This window comes from Zeugodacus cucurbitae, chromosome 4, assembly GCF_028554725.1.
Source record: "Zeugodacus cucurbitae isolate PBARC_wt_2022May chromosome 4, idZeuCucr1.2, whole genome shotgun sequence".
Taxonomy (NCBI): domain Eukaryota; kingdom Metazoa; phylum Arthropoda; class Insecta; order Diptera; family Tephritidae; genus Zeugodacus; species Zeugodacus cucurbitae.
The window spans coordinates 73,979,651-74,000,942 of record NC_071669.1 but is presented as its reverse complement, the minus strand read 5'-3'; the positions used below and the strand labels follow the sequence as shown (position 1 = coordinate 74,000,942).

Below are 21,292 nucleotides of genomic sequence, written 5' to 3'. Positions count from 1 at the left end.
AAAAAGAGCTCATCTACTTGAGATAAATTCTCACTTATTCCCCACTCTCGGCGAGCTCCAATATTTCGAACTATATTTTTAACGGTTTAATATTATCCGTGAGCTATTCAGTTCTCATATAACGGAACGCTTGCATAATCACGTATACGCCGTGGCACACTGCCGCTGCACATACAGATTTAATAATTAAAGCTGCAGCGAAGTGCGAATAAAAAGGCAAAAAGGCAAAAACGCGAACATATGAAGAGCCATAAGAATACACAAAGCATATATGTGCTTGCATGCATTGCGATGTGCGAAATAAAAGTGCGTGTACGCGTCAGAGCCAACGCCCAAAGACAACAATAAAATTGCAACAAAACAACAATGTCATACACAACTGCATTCAACGCACTCACACACACACACACACGTGATGGACGAGCCGGACTGGCTGTGTATATAACCACACTCATACACTCGCAAACTCACATACTCACACATAAGCTTTACTCACGCGTGTGTTCATGGGTATACAGACTGGCAGGATGCAACTTGCAACATAAATGCATCGCGAACAGCAAGCAGCGAGCGAAAATGAATGGGAGCGCGTAAAACGTGAGACGCTGAACACTGGCCAGTGGACGAATAGGTGCAAATGAATGAGTATGCGCCGCGCTCTTCGATATGTACATATGTGCATATAACGGCATTTACTATATACGATTGCTCTCACACACATGCACTCACACACACACACCCACACACACTGTCATAATGACGTAAATTCACATTTATTATAATCAATGTTCGCATTTACGCATCGACAACTCACACACACGGGCGCTTTCGCATTGATGTGTGTGTGTGTGTGTGTGTGTGTGTATGCAAATACAACGAAGGCGGCGAAGTGGAAGGGCGCTGCGGTGAAAATGGGTAAAAGCATTGTTCGGTAACGCACACCAATCACACACACGACAATTATTAATGCCCACACACTCGCGCATACGCTCATCGAAACTGTCGCTTACTGCTTACGATAATTACGTCTGGCTTCGCCGAATACACCCCCGCTGCAGCAAATGCGTAATAAACGGCCACACCCACACACACAACGCAGCAGGCATGTGTATCAATATTTCAGCCACGATGCATTCACCAGCGTCACCACACGGCGTATGAGTAATGTGCATTTCGGTTTCGCATTTGGCTTCGGCATTTCGTCGCTGGCCCACTGAATGCAACTTTATGGTCCGAAAAATGTACAGAATTATAACACAATTCGAAAGTGTGCCAGCGCTAGCGGAAGAACGCAAATGCTTGTTCTTTCTGCATAATTCAATAGATTGATTAATGATTACCAAGCAGAGAAAAAATAACTGCCAAATTCGAAATTTTCTGACTTCTTTGGAATCTTTACAGTTTTAGAAAACATTAGATGGTATGTTTTCTACAATTCTACCAATTTACGATCTATACGCTGACTATAACTATATGTTCTCGTCAAAAATAATTTTTCACAATTTCTTAAAATCATTTAAATAAAAAATATATATTTTTTTGTAGATCAAAATTTATAAAGATTAAAATATCGAGACCACTATGCACTATTCATAACACTCACGTTAAATAACAGATCTCGGCAATTGATAGCATACTTTTATGGCATAGTGTCTAATCATCTACAAATCTGCCCATACATACATATATGTACATATATATGTATATATGCTTATGTCTGTATGTGTTTTCAACATTTTGGGTTTTGAATGTGGACGACATTTTGGAAAACGTGACGTTGAGGTCGCACACACACATGCATGTTGCATGAATCTCCACTGCACTGCACACGGGTAGAGTTTGGGCACAGGAAATTCAGCTGCAATTTAAACGACAGGCAGACGGGCGGGCGGTTGGTCGGTCGGTCAAGCGATTTGAGCCACTTTAACATGTCAACGTCGGACGTTGAGTTGGACTGCATTGTGTTGCAACGAGTTGAGCCACATACAACAGCTGGTTTATGTGCCGTTACACATACACACAATCATACGAACGCCCAGAACTATATTGTTGCTGTTGTTGTTGTCATAAAATGCATGTTTAAACATATTTCAGTTTTGTGTTTGTGCAAGAATATATGGATTTAATTTATCAATTATTAATTGCATCTGGCAGCTGATGTCAGTTTGGTTAGCACAAATGCATATCCCTGTATTTACATGCATATATGTACATATACTATGTAACTGTATGTGTGTGTGTGTGTGTGTATATATGTAGGCGGCTGCGTCATGTTTTATAGCTGCTTATTCGCCCGTTTGCATGTGCACAAATAAAGCTGTCCTTTAATGACACGTTTGCACACACATACGCACGTATTTATTTTGCATACATGGGCTTCGAGCCTTATACATTCACCTACATACATATACATATATATATACCTATATGTATATAAGGAATAACAAATGCACTATATATGTACGCACATAATTTGTAAATAAATATGAATATTCGTGTGTTTATTGGTGGAAACATTGCAGGACCATGTCCTTCCGAAATTAGGTCAACATTTAAAGGCTTTCTTAGATACTGCGGCCTGATGCTACAGCCATAGATGCATATGTGCTTACGTAAAAAGATTTTTCGAAATATCGATGTTGAATTTCTGAAATTAATTGTTGGGCACATAGGAACTGTTATTCGGAATAGCAAACGTATTAATAGAGGACTTTGTGTTATTATGTAGCAGCTACATAGTTCATCCTGAGCTTATTTTACCTTTAATATGTTTGCGAGCCTGCTCAAAGGTCTTTAACCTTTGTCTTAGATTTGCTCACTTCTGGCAAAATCAGCTGGAATATACCTTGCTGTTGAACATATGTATGTTACTCTCGCAATTTGCAAGATTTGAAGAGTTGTAAAATATTCTGATTGACAGCTGCATATATTCTCCATAAAGTCAATTGGAGAGTTGGAGATTTACATTTTATAATGTTGTGATTTAAAGAAGGTCTTAACCGATTACGTTAATTTAAATTTCAATTAGCTCCAGCAGTTTATGAAAAAGTTCAAAGTTCAAAAGTTGGCGAATTTTCCTATTAACCACACCAAAAATATCTAATATTTTACGGTAAACAAATTTTAAACTAAACGCTTATTCATTTGTTTCCATGTAAGCCCAATGAATTTGAATGGATAATATTTTGTGTGCATTCATACACCTTTGTTGTGCCATTAAATACAATTAAAATGCTTCAACAATAAAACACTAACGAGCGAAATTCCAGTACAAGCATTCCGTTGGAGTAAAGTTTGTCCAACAACGAAATTTGCATAAACATTGTGCTAGCACTCCTCGTCAACTGCAACTTCGCTATCACCATCCCCACAGTCAAATCGTCTTATTGAAGCGCGACCAGTTCATCTTCTATCTGAGACTAGTCTTAGTGAGTTTTGCAATTGTTATAATCTAACATTTAGAATAATTAACACAGATTTCTATATTTTGCCTAATCGACTGCATTTCTGGGGCTCCACTAAATAATATCTGTATCTATTGTAGAAGTTCAGCTGTCTGCCGGTGTTTCACGGTTTCAACTGTCACCCTTAAATTGAGAAAAAGTGTAAATTTCTGAAAAATAATATATAATATACTGATTTATACAAAAAATCCGAATTTTGATATAAATGAAGTACCCGTAACAACTTTGTCAAAGGCCCACTCCAACCATCCGCTTGCATTACTTGGCTAACTAGCTAACAAAACATCCCAGTAACACATTTTAAGCGACTTTTATATATACGAATGCACATTTATTGTACTTTATATGAAAGCATATTATCGTCGTACTAGACTCCTGCAAATAAGCAAAGGAAGAGCATATGCGACTACTTAGAATGCTGCATTGCTAACAATGACTCAAAAAAAACACGGAGAAAAAAACTCGACCTTTTATGAAAATTTCAATATTTGACTGCTATGTAGATACCGAATATACTATATACATATATCATAGATTGTTACGTTCATTATTTAATTAATAAATTATAAATAACATTATAAAAAAAATATTAAATTTTTTTAAGAAAAGCTTTCATCTCAGATAAAAAGAGCTCAACATCAGAATTGGTATCCAGTGTTATTATTTACATTTAATTTGACAAAGCACTCAGAGAATAAATGTCAAACACATATGGTTACTTTGACAGCTGACAGTTCTATACTCTTGAAAAGCCATCCTATAAATGTGCCACAGTTCGAATTATTGTATCTTAAAAGAGGGACATATTCACATTTTTCACTTGAGAATATTGATCAAGATTTAATGATGCCAGTAGTACAAGAGGAAGTGTTGCCTATGGTAACACTACATAGAGGATAAGAGAATAAAGTTAGTAGATTGCTGGATTGCGTCTGAGCGATAGTCCTGACGAGTTTTTGTATATTCGAGCGAATAGAATCGGTTGTACCCGTAAAGAGATGGGGAGTCTTAGTTGACCAGCACTGAACTATTAATTGTTACTCAATTATAATTGACTTGAGTTATATTCTGGCACCAACCCTCACACAAGACCTTTTTGATAAACATAAATTATACGGTGTTGTCAAATAATTAGCCTAGCTCCCTTTTGATATGTGCTTGATGAGAGTAATAACCCTATTTACTACTCAGTATGCCAAAAATTGGTTTCAAGACCGGAGCATCCTCATGGAGAGACCAAGATGGTAATCTGGTAACCGATGTCCAGGGCATACTGGGATTATGGAGGGAACACTTCTCCGACCTGCTGAATGACAGTGAAAGTACAACACCAGGAGATGGCGAACCCGACTCCCCAATCGATGACGATGGAATAGATGTTCCATTACCCGACCATGAAGAAATTCGAATAGCAATTACCCGCCTGAAGAACAACAAAGCGGCAGGGGCCGATAGATTACCGGCTGAGCTATTCAAATACGGCGGCGAAGAACTGATAAGGTGCATGCATCAGCTTCTTTGCAGAATATGGTCGGAAGAAAGCATGCCTGACGATTGGAATCTCAGTGTGCTCTGCCCAATCCATAAAAAGAGAGATCCCACAAACTGTGCCAATTACCGTGGGATAAGCCTCCTAAATATCGCCTATAAGGTTCTATCGAGCGTACTGTGTGAAAGACTTAAGCCCACCGTCAACAAACTGATTGGACCTAATCAGTGTGGCTTTAGACCTGGAAAATCCACCATGGACCAGATATTCACCATGCGCCAAATCTTGGAGAAGACCCGTGAAAATAGGATCGACACACACCACCTTTTTGTCGATTTTAAGGCTGCTTTCGACAGCACGAAAAGGAGCTGCCTTTATGCCGCGATATCTGAATTTGGTATCCTCGCAAAACTAATACGGCTGTGTAAGTTGACGTTGAGCAACACCAAAAGCTCTGTCATGATTGGGAAGGACCTCTCCGAGCCGTTCGATACCAAACGAGGTTTCAGACAAGGTGACTCACTATCGTGCGACTTCTTTAACTTGATGTTGGAAAAAATAATACGAGCTGCAGAGCTAAATATAGAAGGTACAATCTTCTACAAGAGTGTACAGCTCCTGGCGTACGCCGATGATATTGATATCATCGGAAGCAACAACCGCGCCGTTTGTTCTGCTTTTTCCCGCATGGATAAGGAGGCGAAGCGAATGGGTCTGGAGGTGAATGAGGACAATACGAAATATCTCCTGTCATCAAGCAAACAGTCTCGCGTCTTGGCTCCCACGTCACTGTTGACAGTCATAACTTCGAAATCGTAGATAATTTCGTATACCTGGGAACCAGTATCAACAACACCAACAATGTCAGCCTCGAAATCCAGCGCAGAATCACTCTTGCCAACAGGACGAACCAAAATCAAACTCTACAAGTCGCTTATCATTCCCGTCCTGCTTTATGGTGCAGAAGCTTAGACGATGTCAACATCAGATGAGACGACACTAGGAGTTTTCGAGAAGAAAATTTTGCGCAAGATTTATGGTCCTCAGAACATTGGCAACGGCGAATACCGCAGACGATGAAAGTGTTCGATGCAGTACCCGCCGGAGGAAGCCGAGGAAGGGGAAGGCCTCCACTCCGCTGGAGGGACCAGGTGAAGAGCGACCTGGTTACATTTGGAATCTCCAACTGGTGCCGAACTGCGAAGGAAAGAGAAGAGTCGCGCGCTCTCATCGATTCGGCTATAACCGGCTAAACGGTTGAACGCCAATAACATACATACATGCCAAAAATTGGCGAATAAATTGAAACAGCCAATTAGAAACATTTGATCAAATCTCAAAAATTCCATTTGTGTAATAATATCACCGATTTTTAGTAGGTATTTACTGTTTAGAATGTTTTTCTTCAGCATTTTTATTATGGAAAATCACCAGTTGCACTCTTCCCTATCCTGTCTACTTTTGACCTTCATTACGTTACAAAGTCATACAGTGAAATTGCAAATCATGTCGAATGTTTAAAAAAAAATAGTATTGAATGTTCCAAAACCACCGTTGCTTATCTTGAACCTCAAATATACCCGGAAAGTACATCAGATTAGACCACAAGATAGCAATCCTCTTCCGAAAAGTTATAAAAATGATTTCCATGGCCATTTAACGAAAAATTTAGAACGTATTTGAGTCTAAATATCTAAAAGGCAAGTTTACCGGCGTTTGGTGGAATGTTGCTTGCTCGACAGAGAACACGCATGACGCCTCTTATAACTATGATTCAACGAAAACGATTTGTAGACTCTGGAATCATGTCATTTGGAGTTATTAACACATAGGCCTACATGATCGGAAGAATGTTTGATCACCAAGAAATCAGTAGTTCTACTTTCACTATGTTTTACGCGTAGTGGAGCATGGTGGTCGAGGTGTGGCGATGTTTTTGTTGATGTGGTGTTGACCATTCAGGGGCTTAAAGTTAGTAAAACTTCCCGCTAAAACTATTCTCATTATTAGCAAACAAAGCAAGCTTGAGAAATTTTCTTCAAGTGTATCGAAGCACTCCAATTGTTGAACAAAAGGCAAACGGTTATTTATGCGCATATGATGGCGTGGTGTACATATGTGTGTGTGTGAACAAGCACACATCCAAAGCGAGTAAAAACTTATTAGCCGGTGCATACAGCATTCACCACAAATGCTCAAACTTGTCTATGCGTCTGAGTGCCGCTGCGAGCAGCGCAGAGCAATTCATTCAACTGCAGCGCAAACTGTCGGCTGTCGCATTCACTGCCTCTGCAGAGTGTTGGCGGCTTGTGTAATCGCTTTTAAATTAGTTAGTTACAAGTGTGCACAGCGCCGCGCTACACAGGCGCTCCAAATGCCTCATTATTTATATATTTGTATGTGAGTGTGAATGTGAGCGTGTGAGTTGTAATGCTAGCGTATGTATGTGAAGCAATGCAAGCGCACAATGAAACGCTTACACAAAACTTGTGATTCTACGATCAAAAGCGACGGGGGAGGGGCTGGGCGGCAAACGCGCGACAGTTAAAATGCTTTTCAGCGCATTCATCACACGCGCATAACCGAAAGCAGCCACGACGCACACACTCATTAGCTGTGCAGGACGAAATGCAGTGTGACCGTTTGAATAGATTTGCGACTGTGTTTGTGGAATAATGCAGCATACATTTGCAGAAGTGTGCTTTGTCCAAGAGCGCCATGCCGCAGCAGGACCAACCAGGGAGAACAACAACAACAATAACTGTTACCGCTATTAGCAGTACAAGGACAACAACACGCATGCATGCATATACGTATCTTTCGGCTGATGACAGTAGCAGTCCAAAGACAAATGTTGTACTCGTAAATGCACAATTAACACGATGCCACGACTCAAAGTGCATTTTAGTGCTCATTTTAGCCAACGGTAAATATGACTATTTGCAGCACACACGACCAGAGTGCCGCGTAGCATCACTGTTTACTTCTCTCGAACTGGGAGTAACTGATTTTAGCACAAATTACAGTCGCTTATTTGCTTCATGCTTTGAACTACCACAATCCGACTGGTTTAGTGGAAGATGAATACTCAGCGTTGCTTTCTGTAATGAGTTGGGTTTCGAAACCGAAGTATTCTCACCAAACATCATTCCAATCCTTATGCAGATATTTGTCCCACAGTAATGATAGAGGTAATATGTGAAAGACCATCTAAGATCAGAAGGAACCTCACGATACCTACCTGGAGTTGGAACTCATACTTGAAATGTGAATGCTGCTAGGACTTTCAGAAGGATTCCTTACTTTATTATTTCTATTCGATCCAAAGCTCCTACGGTAGTACCTTCAAATTTAGTGTGGTCCATATATAAGCAGTTGGAGTGGGACATGATTTAGTTGCTGGCAAACTTCTCAATTGCAACTTTTCCAAGTAACGCAACAACTTGGCTCCGTTATACTTGTAAGCTTTTATAATAATCAGCGCATCACAGCAAGAGCTCATCTGCCGCCATTACCACTGATATGTTGATAATGATGATGCCTCCACTAGGCTTGATGAGCTAATGGTGATTACTTGCAAAGATGACTCTGAGACAGGCACTCTGCTTGGCAGGCACTTTGCTGTTTCGTACGTGCTCAACCTAAAAATCACTCAATATGCGCACCCACCCTCCTCCAATTGACTTTCAACACTCTCGCCCATTTCACGCGCCTCGCTTCAAGAGCTCTACACACATCCATATTTCAGAACATATTTCTAAAACAAAGTGCAGTTAACTATCCCTGCTGTGAATATGTACGAGTATGTGTGACGCATAACTGACAATCTGCCTGTTCGACTTGAGGCGGAGGCACAATGTACCTTCAGGCATGGATGGATGGCCGCCACGCGCTTTATTGCTTAGTATGTGCAGACGCGCTACATCACAGCTTCGCATTACATGCAGCTTGAATGCCAAATGATTTCTGACAACTAAACTCAACGAAGTCTTGGCATGCCGAAGCTTTACTGCGCGCCTTCACGCTCACAACGGAGCACGGAAGTAGATTTCAGAGTGATTTATCCAACGCTCGACGTGCAGGCAGGCAGGCAGGCAGGCAGCCAATCCAAAGAAGGTGGGAAACAATGGCAGGAATGCCTGCAGACAAAACAACAACACGCCACACCAAGAGCAAGCCACACGATAAGCCCACTATTCGCAAATCACCTCGGTTTCTGCGGTTGTGTGTGCAGATCTGGGAATGAGAAGAGAGTAAGGGCTTCTGTGGATGGCAAGATGTTTTGAATAAATGCACGAACACTTCCGCCTGATTAGCTGATTGACAACATATTTTACTCTTCGATATCTCGCTTACACTTATTTACACTCTTTGCACATTCGGTATGTTTTTCCGTGCCAAATGTTATCCAAACAAATATCCAACAAAGTGACACACGCCGGACACTCGCGCACAGTTCTAGACAATCTGATCCATCAACACCGGTCTTTCGTGCCACTCGGTAGCAGCTCGTACTCCTGCAAATAGGTAGTTATTAGTATATTATGTAATTAACAATATTGATTTACGCTCACAGTTCTGTGTGTGATTGTGATTCGTCTCATTCGAATACTTAATGTATGTATGTCATAAAAATATATTATTCCAATTAGCCTTAATACATTGATTGTAGTGTATGCTAAGACTCTGAAGCTTCGATAAATTGCCCGATTGGAACCATGAGACCCACTGACCCTACAACGGCCAAGTCTTATAACTTAATTTAAGGCCTGGCGTTTTAAAGAGCTGATGAATACCACAGTAATCAAGTATGTAGGAATACCCTAATTTTGACTTTGAATGCACTAGATTTTCAATCGGCAAAACGACCTACACATATTACACACTTTTATACACTCGTACTACAATTGATAACTGCCAAAGTATACTCATAAGTAGGTAAATATTGGATTAGCATATTAGCACATTAATCGTAGTCTATTTATATATTTATTTGATATTCGAATTCGAGAATTAACCCTTCATGTGAAGATGTTGAATGCGGACGATATTTACAAGAGGAAAGTGTGAATTTGACGTCGGAATGTGTTTAGATTAACTGACTTGAAGTAATTCAACTATTGTTGGATTATGTTCGAAAGTCCTAAAGTGCGACTCTCTAATTAATTTATAATAAAATACTTTCAACTTGAACGGAAATAATCCAATCACATGCAACATTTTTATTAAAATAATTACAAAAAATTTCATAACTTGAATGTGGAAATTGATAAATTGTAACACATGCCCCTTACTTTAAACATAGTCCATGTATTGATCCAAGAAGTTCGAAGGCACTCGGCACTCGGAGTATAAGCGCATGCAATCGGCGTCTGCTTTTCCAGCCACAAAGGCATCCTTGTAAGCTCCATCGATATTTTCCTTGCCAGGACTTTAAAAATGAAAAAAAAAATTGTACAATAGAATCCCTCTTTTTGTATAAGCTCACCTTAGAACCACATCCATTAACTCGGAAAACATTCCCACGTGTTCGTCTACTTGCGCATTTTGGCAAATGGAACGCAGCAAGCACCGATGGCCATTACCATGCTGCCGCTCCATCAGGACCTCCAATAAAGTGTAGACAAATAATCGAGAGTCATCTGTTTCAAAATCTACCTGGCCTTCGAAGTTTTTCATGGAGCGTGCGAAGGTGTCCTCCCACTTCTCCCATGGATAGCTGGGCTGCGCTGGCAGAGGGTAGTGACCCCCTTGGATATTATTTATAGAGACTATCGAACGCCAAGCGATAGGATCATCCATGTTTATAGAAGCGATTGCACCGGCATCTATCTGAAATTAGTTGGATATTAAAAGAATTTCGGTTTATTTGAGTAAATAGGTAAGGACATTTGGGCCAATTAAAGCTTTTGGTGGACACTTTGATTATTTGTATTGTGTGCAAAAGTAAACACTGTCAACCGAAATTCATATTTTCACAATTCCCAATTCATATATTTTTATAAAATAGTTAACTTTCACAAAATTTTAATCTAATTTTTTTCACTAACCACCAAATATAAAGCTTCGGAACCCGTACAAGTCATTTCGATTTCGAATAATTTAACTGGGTTTTAAAGAATTCTTGAGGTTCTGTCTCAATCACAGATTGAAGACAATTATCCTCTAACTCTCTAGGCTGCTCTTGACTTCCGAATATCGATGCTTCGAACTATATCTCGTCCTATCGTCTTGTGTTTTCTTTCTCGTGGTTTTATAATTCTCAGGCAGGGCCACGCTATTATTCGCTAAACTGTCAGAAGTAAAGTTGTGTTTCTTTTCCAGTACCTTGACTAGCCCGTTTCCATTGAAAATTAGGCCGCGCTTTTGCCGATGTAAGCTCATAAACTCGGTCAGATTTGCACTGCTCTGTATTGGACTTAATTTAGCGTAAGACAATTGAGCATTTAACAATGCAATCCCAACGAAATAAATAGAAATATGCATATTAATTGTAACGAAACTTGAATGAACTAACTGTTTCTCCGATAAAGCTTGTCGTGATAACCTCACTAGAGACCGACCTGCAGCCAATTGAGATGTCAAACCGCCCAACACCGACCTGCGAACTACAATGTATGCCTTAGCAATTATGATCGAGTGGCTAAACCAACACAACTGAGCAGAATATCTGCATGCCACTATGGAGATACGAGCAATTGGGGCGTCGAAGAAGAGCGTGCTGAATAAATATTTTGTTAAAGCGTTAATCGAGTTGTCCAAGAGCTCCATATTGAATTATAGACTTACTCATACAAGCAAACACATGCTTGGCTATTAACAGGAAAAAGAGGAAGAAGAAGAGTTTCTTGGTTACTTTGCTCTACTTTTTAGCACTATTGGTGCCGTTACCATACTGACGTATTAGTTTTGATGATGTTTACGATGAATCAGAAAAGCTAATAATTTAGTTAACTTTCGATACAAACAAAAACAGCATCCAATGGAGGTGCATTCTAACAGAGGTGAGGAGCAGTTAGCAGAGTTAAACATTATTAACTAGTTTGTAAAAGATACTTGACATTCGAAAACGCCACCAGCAACCATGACCTTTGACACATCAACAAATAGAAATTTGTATATTCAAACCGTTAGATTCACTATAGATTAAGCAAAAGGCAAAGCCCACCCATATCCATATTTGGTATTCCTTTTTAACATAATCTAACACTAGCTTTAGTATAACGAAAAACTATAATTCAAAGTTCAACTTAAAGTCTCACCTCCTACTAAGTAACGCCCAATACTGGCACGAATCAGAAGAATTAAATCGTAATTGCAACAACAACATGTGAAATGCATAAAATTTTCAAAGTAAAACTGGATGTAGCACACGCTTGCACATTCGTTTGCAAATGCCTTTGAATAAAGCAGATATCGCCTTTCCACCAACATAGCCTTTCAGACAAATGCTTTAACTAAAGGTAATCTAATATTTCGTGTTAAACCTGCATAACTGAAGCGTCCCACTTCTTTAGACGTCCACTCTCTCGTCGTTTTTCAACATTCTGGTTTCCGATTATGGGACTTCTCACATGTGTATTTATGAAAGTGTTTGCAGTTCGCCTGCAACCGTTACTTTCGATTCGTTAACAAAAATACTGTATGAATTACGAAAACTTGTATACTCGTATTTACATAAGCCATCAGCACTTAGTAAGGTTTCTTCACTATTCACTGCTTCGTTCTACGTTTTCTATCTCTCATTATGTTATATGTTTGTATTGGCTACTTTACTTAAGCAGTTATGTGAACTTAAGTAAGCAAATGCGTAAATGTTAAATGGGGAAAATCTGCACTTAACTCTTTCACTACTTTCGCCAGCAAAATTGTAAGGCTCAAATTGTTTGAAGCTTTGGGTTAAGTGTATACTGGGCCTGACCCCAACAAATACGAACTCAATAAAGTTGAAAAATTGTTGAACGAAATATATGTGAATGTATATGAAACTAGATGTAATAGGTGAATAAGCCTCTTCTTGTTCACATTAACTGCAATACTGCATTTACCGCTCTCCTTAAGCTCCTCACGTGCAAGTGCCAATGGTCAAGTATATGTAATGATGTAACTTTTAAAAATAAAATTTCATTTTCTTCTTATGTTATTCCTTTTTTATTGCCAAAAATGAATTAAATGTAAGTATTTTATGACAGGCTAGCGAAATAGCGAATATAGAAATTAAAAATCTCTGCAGATTTGTAGTAGGTTCAGGTCGCTTTATCGACTCCTCATTGTTAATCTAGGGGGGATCCAGTATCCCTTTGGGAAACAGCCTTACAACCTAACGTAACCTAACCTAAGTATTTTAGAATTTCGCTATCGCCAAGCAATTAAATTATTATATTTGTTGAGTTTCCAAGACCCTTTCTTCTTTATAAAATCTCAGTTTTTACTTCCGATTTAAAAGACATCGACTTTGTAGAGATGACAGAGAATCCAATGACCGTTCTGATTTTTATTCGGAAAAGTAAACCTCAACTCGGCTGGATTCACCAAAAATATTTGGGTTTTATTACAGAAGATAGCAATGGCAAACGTTATCGCTATATTTTCTCCTGGAGTTTCATCATCACAAAAATATTTAGACAGATATGTGTGATTTTTTAACCTTTTGTTTATGCTTAATGCCTTATATGTTTATTAAATTGAAAGATGAGATCCTTCTTGAGATAGAGCTAACATAAGCACATAAATGGAGGAAACATTTCATACATATTTCCTTCCTACCTATAACTCAGAAATTTAATGAAGGTTGCCACTTGACAAGAAAATCATCAGCATAAGAAGGCATGAAGGAATTCTTGTGTTCATTTACTTTTCATACGCTTTCTGTGTTGAGTTTTGTTCTCTTATTTTTTTTTATTTATTGAAAATTAAATTTAGGAAAGAAACTTTGCCTTTCGCGATTTCTTTAAATTTATTTCATTTTTTTTACATACACAACTCTTTGCAGTTACATAAGTCAAATCATAGGTGGCGCACGTAAAATGGCACTACTATAGGGTTTCTTCATTTTAGCAACAGCTTATCGATATACAAAAAACATTAACTTGGCAGCACTCCTCCATTCGTCTTTCTACTACGCTAAATTTTTCTGACGCCATTGTGTTAAAAGTTTTTGCTCGTAAAGAAGGGTGAAGGAAAGTGAAAATTGTGCTGCTGTTAATAATTGATTGGTGTAGAAAATACAGAGAAAGCAAATAAAATTAGCTCAAGTAAATCTTTAACCCAAAGAAAAGTAAGTTCACATTATGCAAGATCCACCGGAATTTTTTTTAGTACCTCGTGCAATTGATTTTTTTCTACTGCTAAGCCGGTTCGGTATGCAGCTAGAGGGGTGCACGTTATCTACAAAACTGTACCTATATATAATAGAAAATATGTATACCTACATTAAATTTGCAAATAATTAAAATATTCGAATTTAGTAATATTCAAAATGCGAGGTGGACGTGGCGGATACGGTTCACGCGGCTCCGGCTCAAGCCGTGGCGGTAACAATTACCGCAATAATAATTATGGGCGCATGCAAAATTCTGGCGGCAGATCTGGAGGTCGTGATGGATATAATCACAACTACAATAGCAGTGGCAATTCTCGTTATAACAACTATAACTCTGGTGCAAGCGGTAGCGCAGGACACTATGACCGCTCGAGGGATCGCTTTAATAATAGTTCTGCTGGCGGAAGTCGTCATGACTCTGCCCATAAGAGGAATTATCGCGTAAGTAACAATTGCATGTTGTAGTTTATAAAACATATATCAATATATGCAGAAATTGTAGAAAAGCCATAAACTATAATTACTTTTTGTTTCAATATCGATATTCAAAATTGCTAATTATTGATTTTGTAGGATACATCTCGCGATCGTACTGACGATAGAAAGCGTTCGAGACAAGATGTAAGTACACATTTTAATTTTTGTCCAAATTTAATATATTAATTCATAAGGGAGTTCAAAATATTCCCTCGTAGTTGAATAATCTTACCATTAACATTGATATTTTATGTATATTTATGCACGAATAGAAATGTATTTAGAAAGTTCGAATTTTGAAAGGCGTGAAAACAAAAATGTAAGCCATTTGCAACAATTGATTGAGAAAATTTATAACTTTGTCACCAAAGCGGACAGAGTACGTACAGAGAGAGACTCTGCACTTGCTATGTGGCAGAGTTGACACGATTTCGACCAAATATACTATGGCAATGATAAGGCTCTTGGTCGCACGTATTGATTATAGAGCAACGTCGCCAATGTGATCGTCGATTGAATTTCAATGAGGCCATGAAACACGCCATCCATTATGCTTATATTGAAAGTTAAATAACATTAAGTGTTATGTATAAATTTAATTAGAGCTGTGATCATCCAGTGAAGTATATAAATTCCTCCGATGCACGTTGCAGTTCCAATGCATCGCATATGCATATTGCAAAAGTAAATTGATAGTACAAAACATTCTGAATGTGATAGCAACGATTCTATAACGATAATGTGTATATTATTGTTTTGATGAGCTTTTTAGGAGATTTGCTTATGCTGCAGTGAAACCTCCCCTTTTTACCCAATTCCTAAACAATAAGAAATAAAAACTCATGTTTAAACCACACAAATCTAAAGACTAAATTGACAGAGTATAAATGCTCAAACTCGTGTATAGTTAATTCTTAATGAATACATAAAACAAAAAACATCCTCATCATCGTCAACAGGATTATAGACGCACCTCATCAACTGGACGTGGCAATCGAACGCCACCGCCCCCTCCCCCACCAATGGTTTCGACAGCATCGACATCAAACTACCGTAACACTGGTGGAGCAAATGCAACAAGCACTTCATATCGTGGCACAAACTCACGCAACGATCGAGATGACTCCACAGCCAATACCAGCCGCCATAGGTCTCCCATGGGCATACAAAAGCGTCCCATACGCACTGGTTACGTGTCAAGAGCTCGCGGAAATATGTCCTCATATCACCGTGGTGGCATGCGCACCACTCTATTAAGGGGCGGTGTGCGCATCATTCGCAATAACCGGAATGACTCAAACGATTTACGCATTATGCGACGAAAGCTGCTGTATGCACAACAGAAAGATCGTGCGCGTGTATTGAAAATACAGCGCCTCACAAGGTAATTAAAACACAGAAAACTGCATAAAAATTGCATTTGAGTTGACTTGAGTTAATTGAGTTGAGTTTTATGAAAATGTCTTGAAGCTGATTAAAAGGACTAATAATTTGTTGTACCGTCTATGGAAATATTAAAACACACTAAGACGAATATGTTGAGCTTAAGTGATTTGGGTTTGGTTGTAATGTCATTGTCAATTCAGTATTTATACTTTCCAAACAAGCATTATATAGTTTGATAAACACATCGACATTTCCAACGCATAAATTATAAGGATCTGTAGTAAAGATGTTCTTTGTTTTGAAACACTGGGGTTTAATTGTATTCCTAAGCAGAACTGCTGTCCTCATTGCTCTTTGAAAATTTTACATATTAACCAAAGATGCAATGATATGAAACATGTGATTTGAAAACGAAAGTCGCGTGTGTCTGATGCATTTGTACGATCTATTTTGTAAAAACATAGCAGCTGATTGACTTTTTCCACTCGAAGCATTTTGAAAAGTAAAACACAAAACTTTAGCATCAGAAAGTACAAGATAATTTTGTTCATCAATTAATATACACTTTTGCGTTTGCGCTACATAAATTAGCTCATTGCGTCGTCGTAGGATTGTGCGTCGTTCGAAGAGCCCACGACGTTCCAAGAAGGGCGATTCATCTGATGACGAAGAGGATAATGATAAAGACAACGATAGCGACAAGGACGATAGCAAGAGCGACACCGAGACTAAGAAAAAGACATCGAAGCGCAGCAGCACTAAGCGCAGCAAATCTTCAGAAAAAGGAGATGATACCGAGAAAGTAGCTGACGATGATGCTGACGAAGATGATGAAGATATGGAAGGTGATGATACCGTTAAGGAGGGATCGAAATCGGCAAAGAAAAGTAAAAAGGGTGAGGATTCATCAGCAGAAACTGATGATCATAAGGATGATGAAGATGAAGAAGAAGAAGAGGAAGGTGGTGACGGTGACGGTGAAGCTGAAGGTGCAACAGGTGATGCAACCACTGATCTAGATAAAGACAGTGGTGAAAAAGAGGTAAAGAAAGAAGGTAAGAAAAAAGAAAAGGAGAAGGAAGACGACGATCACAAAAAGGATAAAACCAAAAAAAGTTCATCCTCGAAGAAGGATAAGGAGAAGAGTAAGGAAAGTAAAGAGAAACGTAAGAAGGACGATCAAAGCGATGACGAATCAGAGAAGAAGGATAAGAAGTCACACACTTCACGCCGTGATGACTATAACAAATCGCGCAACACAGGCTCGCGCGTCAATCTCACATGCATTCACTGTCATACAGGCTGTTTCACATACCCGGTAAGTACAAAGAAAGTACGTTTTAAAATGTGCAAAAGCGAAGCAGTTCAACCTATTATATAATTTGAGCACTTCAGCGTTAATTAAGTTGTATGAGCATATATTTCTATTTTCACTTTGCAAAACACTAAAATTATGCCTAACCTTTGCAGGACTATCAGCAACACTTGTATTCTCGCGTTCACAAGAGCGCTATCCGACAAATCTCACTTCGTCAAAAAGCACATTTGTTGCGCCTGCGCGCTCGTCAACGTGCAGCACAGCGAGAAATCGAGGAGAATTCGAAAGAAGAATATGAATCCAAGTTCTGTCACTTGTGTCGTCTCCATTATCGCCAACCGAAGGCTAAACATCAATTGTCCGAGCACCATAAGACCATGAAAAAGTTCTTAATGCCATATTGTTCAACTTGTCATTTGGCATTCAAGAGCCCAATGCTTTACGAAACACATCGCTGCTCATTGGAGCACTTAAAGGTTAGTATATGCTTAAGCACAACCGTCAATATGTCTATAATATTGATGGTCGACTTTTTTTGCAGCGCAAAGCACGCAAACGCGACTCGGATAGTGACAATAGTGACGAAGATACCAGAGAGATCGATTTGAACAAATTTTTGACTGTCGATTCGGTGGGTGAAATTGACGAAATAGACGATATGGATGTGGATGCATTGCTAAATGAAGGGGAAGGTGGCACCGATGGTGAAGAGAACAGCAAAGAACGACAACCAGTTGGCGCATCGTTTATCAAGAAGGTTGATGCGTACTTCTGTGAACTGTGCAATCATTATTCGGTAGCAAGTGATTCCGTGGAAGCCTATGCTAAGAAGCATTGCTTACTACGTTCACATCTCAAAGCTTTCCTACGCAATAAAGAAGAAGAAGAAAAGGCGGCCAAAAAAGCTAAAGTAAAGGAAGAAAAGGAGGAAGCTGAGCTGGATAAAAAAGACTCTATAAAGAAAGAGAATGATGTTGAAGAGGAGGAGGAGAAGGATGCTACGGAAGCAAACGATCATGAAAGTGGCGGAGAAGAAGGTGAAGAAGTTGCCGAAGATAAGCTTTGGGAAGATGTCGATAAAGACTTGGGAGACTTATTACGAGAAGTAGGTCCAGAAGATCGTGATGATGAGGAAGAAGACGAATCGGTGCTAAACATCGATATCGAAAGGTAAGAGATTTGACATTTTACTTTGTACATTTAAGCATTTAGCAACATTACAAACAACCATAGTGAGAAACCAAAAGCTAAGGAGATCAACGGCAAGAAGGAAGAACCTGCTGTTGCCCCACAGAGTGTAAAGACCGCTGCGCCTGAGGTCAAGGAAACGAAAGAAGTGAAACCTGACACTAAGGTACAAGTAACACCAGCTAAGCCCAAGCCACAGCGCAAAGCGGTTTCCACAACTAAAGCAGCTGCGTCTTCTGAAGCGAAGGAAAAATCGACAGCAGCAAAATAAATTATAAATCTTAATTATACAACTTACATTCTTAGTGAAACATTATTAAATTACAAACTTTTGGAACTGTAAACTATCGAATAAGTTTTATGGACTTGCTAATTTAAAAGAGTTCTAATATAAGTGTTTTAATCGTTACTGTTTAATGCTGACATTGTATAACCAACCTATACGCATTAACTGTAATAAGATGTGCCGGAATAAATACACAAAATAAAGAAGTGAATGCATTTTCAATTAACTGGACTAGGCATAAGCAAATATCACATGGCTTGGCAAAGCCTTCTAAATAAACTGTGCACTCACATATGCAAATTTGCGATATCGTGCCATAATACACAGTATATCCATAAATGTTGGCCAATAATTCGCATCAACTTTAATGCCTTTAACATATGAACGGCCAGCGGTTTTATGTGTAACATAAGTGGCACGTCAAGCCAGCAGCAGAAACAGAAGGAAGTTGTATGCATGCCCCCTACCAGCACATTAATTGATATATCCAGCGTTTGTGGACATAATTGCACACAAATAAAAGCGAATATGATTAGCGAAAGAGGTAGCAAATGCTCCGAAAACAATGGTTTGCACTGCCGGCAACTTGTTTATTATTGTGTGTTGTTGTTTTTTTGTTTTGTTTTGCTTTAACACATTTTGATTTACCGCCAAAAATAAACAACGCAAGACAACAGGTGAAAAAGGGCACATCTGTCATGGTCGAGTGCTCTTGGCGACGGGCAATTGTTGGGAACTAGCGCTTAGGTTCCAATGTGGAGATTGTTTTCTTTTTACTTCATATTAAATATATTATTCAAACGTCACTTCACTTTCACAACCGTAGACTCGCGCCGAACGCGAACAAACATCGGATTTCCTGTTGCAGTGGGTGGCGGCTGGTGTGTGACACTTTAGCATGGGAACTTAATTCGTAAATGGAGACATACGCTCAGATGTAGACACATCACTTTGCCTACATAATTCTTCCGTCATCACTTCCGCCGCTGTTGGAGCTTAGAAACAATGGTGAGTTTTCATATTTTTTCCTTATTTATTTTCCTGTTATCATAATTGAACGTTTTATTAGCATGAAACAAATTTTCAATTCCACTTTCACTGTTGACGTGAAACATCACGAAGATGGCGCCACATGCTGTTGCAGCGTGAGGAGCATGTGAAATGGAAATTGATGTGGAAAGGAAATTCCGCTGCGGTTTGATTACGTAATTCTATTGCATTTTTTATTAGCGCATTCGATACAAAGCATACAATCATATAAAGGGTGATTTTTTAAGAGCTTGATAACTTTTTTTAAAAAAAAAACGCATAAAATTTTTACGTTAGATTGGTTCATGACATTTACTTTTTGAAGATAATTTCATTTAAATGTTGACCGCGGCTGCGTCTTAGGTGGTCCATTCGGAAAGTCCAATTTTGGGCAACTTTTTCGAGCATTTCGGCCGGAATAGCCCGAATTTCTTCGGAAATGTTGTCTTCCAAAGCTGGAATAGTTGCTGGCTTATTTCTGTAGACTTTAGACTTGACGTAGCCCCACAAAAAATAGTCTAAAGGCGTTAAATCGCATGATCTTGGTGGCCAACTTACGGGTCCATTTCTTGAGATGAATTGTTCTCCGAAGTTTTCCCTCAAAATGGCCATAGAATCGCGAGCTGTGTGGCATGTAGCGCCATCTTGTTGAAACCACATGTCAACCAAGTTCAGTTCTTCCATTTTTGGCAACAAAAAGTTTGTTAGCATCGAACGATAGCGATCGCCATTCACCGTAACGTTGCGTCCAACAGCATCTTTGAAAAAATACGGTCCAATGATTCCACCAGCGTACAAACCACACCAAACAGTGCATTTTTCGGGATGCATGGGCAGTTCTTGAACGGCTTCTGGTTGCTCTTCACCCCAAATGCGGCAATTTTGCTTATTTACGTAGCCATTCAACCAGAAATGAGCCTCATCGCTGAACAAAATTTGTCGATAAAAAAGCGGATTTTCTGCCAACTTTTCTAGGGCCCATTCACTGAAAATTCGACGTTGTGGCAGATCGTAAGTCTATTCATGATGAAATGTCAAAGCATACTGAGCATCTTTCTCTTTGACACCATGTCTGAAATCCCACGTGATCTGTCAAATACTAATGCATGAAAATCCTAACCTCAAAAAAATCACCCGTTATTTGTTGTATTTGTACTTGCGTGTCTTTGTATAAAGAATACCTAACCGAGTATATGCAATTGAGCTCCCAGAAAATTCCTTTAATGTATGGATAGCTTAAATTCAATTCGAATTCAAATAAACCATGTCAATAAAAAATATATAACATGGGTTCAATAAATACTACTCGTCGTATATCCTTCTCCCACGTATC

At 39.0% G+C, this 21,292-nt stretch overlaps 2 protein-coding genes across 3 annotated transcripts; one reads left to right on the top strand and one right to left on the bottom strand.

Annotated features, from left to right (window-relative positions):
- Nucleotides 1–10,152: 10,152 nt before the first annotated feature.
- Nucleotides 10,153–11,487, bottom strand: LOC105212929 (uncharacterized). Its single transcript, XM_011185310.3, has 3 exons — nucleotides 11,281–11,487; nucleotides 10,442–10,785; nucleotides 10,153–10,384 (listed from the first exon to the last, which is right to left on the bottom strand). The coding sequence occupies exons 1-3, from the start codon at nucleotides 11,437–11,439 to the stop codon at nucleotides 10,249–10,251; spliced, it is 639 nt and encodes a 212-aa protein (XP_011183612.2). The 5' UTR covers nucleotides 11,440–11,487; the 3' UTR covers nucleotides 10,153–10,248.
- A 2,565-nt stretch (nucleotides 11,488–14,052) lies between these two features.
- On the top strand, nucleotides 14,053–19,136 carry LOC105212928 (glutamic acid-rich protein). Of its 2 annotated transcripts, none has more exons than XM_054228535.1 (8): nucleotides 14,053–14,230; nucleotides 14,421–14,716; nucleotides 14,849–14,896; nucleotides 15,712–16,136; nucleotides 16,748–17,456; nucleotides 17,609–17,932; nucleotides 17,998–18,626; nucleotides 18,690–19,136. In XM_054228535.1, exons 2-8 carry the CDS (start codon nucleotides 14,432–14,434, stop codon nucleotides 18,913–18,915), a joined length of 2,646 nt encoding a protein of 881 aa, XP_054084510.1. In that variant the 5' UTR covers nucleotides 14,053–14,230; nucleotides 14,421–14,431; the 3' UTR covers nucleotides 18,916–19,136. The 2 variants fall into 2 exon arrangements, with proteins under 2 accessions (XP_054084510.1, XP_011183611.2); XM_011185309.3 differs by having other exon boundaries at nucleotides 14,054–14,230; nucleotides 16,730–17,456.
- Nucleotides 19,137–21,292: the final 2,156 nt, after the last annotated feature.